We start from the raw sequence: 5,028 nt of genomic DNA on the forward strand, positions 1-5,028 counted from the left end.
CAATTTACATTACGTTCTCTGACAGTTCCATACTTTTTATCTAGAAATATGATATTTTTAACTATGATAAATGATAAAAGTATATAATTAACATATAAAATATAATAATATAAATGATAAAAAAATCAAAAATATTCATAATCCCTACACAATATTATAATATCATAAACGTTAAATAATAACAGTAACAACAATTATGATCTTTAAAAATTTATAATATTAGATAGTATCCGAAGTATAAATAAAAGCGTGACGCTCTGTCCTTGTTTACGGCGCGCATTTCAAACGCCACGCTCGATCTGACTCGCGCGTTGAGTCAAAAATCATGATCAGCCTGGGTTTTGCAGGGGCCAGGGCAAATCATCCGGGTATTTTCTGAAAGGGAATTTGATGCCCTTTCGAATGAAACAAGTTTCGTCCATAAAGCGATGGACCCAAATCGCTTAGAAATCCAATTGTTAATAAATTTTTATTGCTCATAACGCAAGGGGTACGAGTTTGGCTGACAATCGTTTATGATAATACGACTTATAAACTACCTTTTGCAAGTAAATTTATCTATAAAAGCGATGAACCCAAATTTTTGCGGTGGGATCTCGCACTATTTGTACAATTCTACGACGACAACACGGAATTCGTCAACGTTTTCTGTTAGCATCTCGCTATTGTGCGGGATTGTGTTATGGCAAGAGTGTTCACGTAAATTCAAAGACGCATTTTTACTTCGTGATCGACGATTACACTCATCGACTTTCAAACAATTGGCGTATTCGTTGATTTTAACTTAAGGCATGCAATGACAAATCCATTTGTCATGAATTTATGCAACAAATAATAATTTTATAATAGCACATAATTGTGTAAACGTAGCGAAACGTAACTGTATAAACTAATAAATGGATTATGCATGGCATTAACGATCTAAAAATTTTTAAGCATATTCTGCGATATAAATATCGGATTTGTTATTAACAAGGTACCCCACGTTTGGGACGTTTTATTTTTAGAAAACGTCGCTTGGAAGTGAAACTTAATTAGTATATTGATTGATCAATGAAAGCGAAAATCCGGTTCTCTCGAAGGTGCTTACCTGACTCACTATCGGTAGCCTCAGCATCCGTGGTTCGGAGACTAGTATTTGACTAAATAAGTACTTTTTTAAGGCCCATCCCACGACATATCCTGTTCTATCGACGACATTTTCAAGATCGGTTGAATCGGACCACAAACAAATGGGCCTGATGAAAGGACTGAACTTGACTGGCGTCCTGAGAACCAAAATCGCCAGAGCGGAGTCACCGCTATACCCGTCATTATCGGGATGAAACTTGTAGCTCGCAACCTTCCGATTCACGGTCCCCACTACCCTTCCACCGCGGAGTTTAAATTGTCCCAAAGCCACCTTTATGATAAACCGGTTTTTAACGTATAAATTGAAACATGTCGCCGCTATAAAAAGAAAATACATGCGTGAAATACAATTTTTAATAATATCTGCACTTTTTATCCAGTGACATTCTGTATACTTTTCCCGTATTATATATCATATATATATGTGATACTCTCAAGTTAAATTAAATGTCTGAAATTAATATATTACAAAAAATAATCATGTATACACATGAAATATTTATAATAACACAGCGCGCATGAAAAACTTCCTATAAATATTTCAAGACATTCTGGATGTATTAAGGATGATCTTGAGAACGTATTGTGTGCTGTTTAGGTAATTATCTCAGATGCTTCATTGCGCGCATTCCCCGATTATCTTCAGATTAATTGTGGCTATAAATCCTATTTTATTATGCAATACAAATAGGTAAAGATAAGAATCTCGCTATAAAAATTTAAGGAAGCAGATTTAGATAAGAAATGTAGGTATATGGTTCAATATATATGTGCGGAGAGTATTAGAAATATCGAATTTTTTTTATTAGCATACCTGTTAGAATATGTCTGTTTGTCAAAATGGAACCAGTACACTCAAATTCATTATTTACGCTGAGTGCAACTACCCACGGCCACTGGCCTGGTAATGCATATTCACCGTTGGGAATCCGATTATTTGTACTATCGGGGTAGTAGCCAGTGATACCGCATTCGTCGTTGTTATTGGTATTGCGATTTTGGATTGTCTCAGTTGTACTACGTACTATGGTATAAACTAGGTGCGGCAGCAACACGCTCAAAATAAAAATCTTAATCATCTTGTGTAAGGATCTGTTACAAAACTAACAAAATACGATATGATTTCCAACAATAAGTGTACTTAATTTTTACGAATTGTTCTTAATATCTGACACAATCCGAAATAATTTCCATTAATTAAAATGATAACGTTATAATATTATATATCATAATCGTCGTTATAATATTGTAGATCATTTTAATTAATGGCAATTATTTCGAAATTGTGTCGCTAGCCATGAAGCTAATTGCAATAGCTTCATGGATTTTTTCTGAGAGAAGCTTATTGATCGTTACAAAAAGAATTAATAATACTGTAAGTAAAAGAATTACTAAAAAAAATTAGTAATTTTATTTCGAAGAAAACTTAAATTTACTACAAATCTATCGTGTAATTATATTAACTAATTATATGTATGATCACATACACATAATTATTTTTTATATGTATATTTACTCCTCGTGCATTTGATGTAATCTATTAGTTAGAGAATATTTCGGTACATAGTACGAAATGATTCATTTCTATTCATAACAAGTAAATCAGGAAAACTGATAGATCATAGATGAGATAAGCTCAAAAGCAATGAATAGAATATTATGTACGTGATGAATTCAGCATTCAAATAAAAACGTAATACAGTTAGTGTGTCTTATAACAGAACTACTCTAGCCTCTTGTTAAAATAACAATTATTTTATTTTCTAAAAAGTGTTACAAATTTTTCTGTATTATATTATGTTTGCAATTTTTCAAGTTTTCAGCACGCAACATTAAGAAATTTAATAAATGTGGGAATGCTACAAACTGTTGAAAGAAGAAGCTTCACTTATGTCTAATACGTCATATGGAGGTCAGCGAAGATAACATTTCGCTTTTGTAACTTCATTTACTTTCCAGTTGGTATACGAACATTTCTGTTTTAACAACGATTACGATATTTCAGATTAATCTGCGTTCGACAGAGGTTTATCAGTATTATTAAATTCAATCTTTTAAAAGAATTAAACGATTCAAATTTAATAATCTCGCTGAACAATTCACTTTGAGCAGAAATGATTTTTTTATGTAAAACTCTTTAGGAAAAAGTAATTATATTACGTAGATTTATGTTGAAATGAGGAATACTTAAATTGTATCTATTAATAAACAGAAAATTGTCGATGTTACATACCGAGCGATGTAACATATAAAATAAAGATAGTGAATATATGTATTCAGTCAAGTAGATAATAAAACTGAAAGATTTAAGGGTGCACCTAACTCGACAGCTCTCTGTTGGAAAACCCATTGGGTTCCATTATAAAGATATCAGCTCTGGATGGTGAACACCTGATAAAAACAGTCACGTCACATCCACGTCGATTCCACGTAATTTCGTCGAATCCACGTCGAATCCACGTAGCAATAACGTGGATCCACGTACTATTTTTATCGGGCAGTGGATGGTAAACAGATAATTTAAATATACGCAAACCCAGCCACCATTAGACTTACATGTTTCAGAAGAATTGTTTTAATTGGTATAGTTACGTGTCTAGTCAAATATTTCAAGACATTCTGAACGCGTATTAAGGATGATCTTGAGTACGTATTGTGCTATTTGGGTAATTATCTCAGATACTAAGCTTCATTACGCATTCCCCGATTATCTTCAGATGGATTGTGACTATCTAATGGAATACTATTTTATTATGCAATATAAATAGATAAAGAGAAGAATCTTGCTATAACAATTTAAGGAAGCAGATAAGATGTAGATAGGAATTTCATATGGTTCAATATATTAGAAATATTCTAAGAGAGAGTATTAGAAATATTTAATTTTTTTTATTAGCATACCTGTTAGAATATGTCTGTTTGTCAAAATAGAACCACCACACAGGAATCTATATTCACCAACTAAGAGTACAGCCACCCACGGCCATTGGCCTGGTAATGCGTATTCACCGTTGGGAATCAGACTATTTGTGCTATCGGTATAGTAGCTAGTGATACCGCATTCGTCGTTATTATTATTATTATTAATATTGCTATTAGTATATTGCGTTCTTGGGTTATCCCAGGGCCCGTATTCCATTCCTGCCTACCGACAACTGTCGGTTCGATAAGTGTCGTTGCGCAGGTTTTTCATATCGTGTAAAAGCTGCGCAACGACACCGACAATTGTCGGTAAGCGGATTTTAGTGGAACAGAATACGGCCCCAGTTGTACCACGTACTATATGGTATAAACTAGATGCGGCAGCAACACGATCAAAATAGAAATCTTAATCATCTTGTATAATGCCCTGTTACAAAACTAACAAATTACAGTATGATTTCTGAACCGGTTGTAGCGGATATAACCCAGGTAGCAAGCACTCGCCATTTTGACGTTAATTGACGTCAAAAGTCTGTCATTTTAACGTCTTTTGAAGTCAATTGACGTCAAAATGACGAGTGCTTGCTACCTGGAAATCATCACTTTATTTAACAAATTTCAAACTCTGATGAGAATCAACGCAATTCTCTCGTATAACTGTCTGCCTTTACTTTATTCCTTCCTCTTTATTACATTTTCTTACAGTCGATATCAGTATTGTTTATTTTCGCGTTTTTTATCAGTACCATACTGCCACTTCTTATCAATTGCCAGAATGTATGTACTTCAGGCGTTCCGAGTTATACTTCGATATCTCCTTGTTTACGTATCCTTGCTTATTTATATATTATTTATTTTTTCCTGACACTTATTTCTTTGAATCTCTCTTGTAAAGAATTCTAATGTACTTCTTAATATTTTAAAATTTAAAACGAAGTTTTACGCGGCGACTGGCCCCAGATATTTAATATGCTA

At 33.4% G+C, this 5,028-nt stretch overlaps 1 protein-coding gene across 8 annotated transcripts; it reads right to left on the bottom strand.

Moving 5' to 3' along the window:
* Positions 1-614: 614 nt before the first annotated feature.
* On the bottom strand, positions 615-4,564 carry LOC139824197 (serine protease gd-like). Of its 8 annotated transcripts, XM_071796693.1 has the most exons (4): positions 4,033-4,389; positions 3,688-3,863; positions 1,946-2,234; positions 629-1,449 (listed from the first exon to the last, which is right to left on the bottom strand). In XM_071796693.1, exons 3-4 carry the CDS (start codon positions 2,208-2,210, stop codon positions 1,031-1,033), a joined length of 684 nt encoding a protein of 227 aa, XP_071652794.1. In that variant the 5' UTR covers positions 2,211-2,234; positions 3,688-3,863; positions 4,033-4,389; the 3' UTR covers positions 629-1,030. The 8 variants fall into 8 exon arrangements, 5 of the variants coding, with proteins under 5 accessions (XP_071652796.1, XP_071652797.1, XP_071652794.1 ...); XM_071796696.1 differs by lacking the exons at positions 1,946-2,234; positions 3,688-3,863 and adding an exon at positions 4,412-4,563 and having other exon boundaries at positions 616-1,449; positions 4,033-4,178; XM_071796694.1 differs by lacking the exon at positions 3,688-3,863 and having other exon boundaries at positions 1,946-2,223; positions 4,033-4,391.
* Positions 4,565-5,028: the final 464 nt, after the last annotated feature.

The sequence above is a fragment of the Temnothorax longispinosus genome, unplaced genomic scaffold, assembly GCF_030848805.1.
Source record: "Temnothorax longispinosus isolate EJ_2023e unplaced genomic scaffold, Tlon_JGU_v1 HiC_scaffold_29, whole genome shotgun sequence".
Classification (NCBI taxonomy): domain Eukaryota; kingdom Metazoa; phylum Arthropoda; class Insecta; order Hymenoptera; family Formicidae; genus Temnothorax; species Temnothorax longispinosus.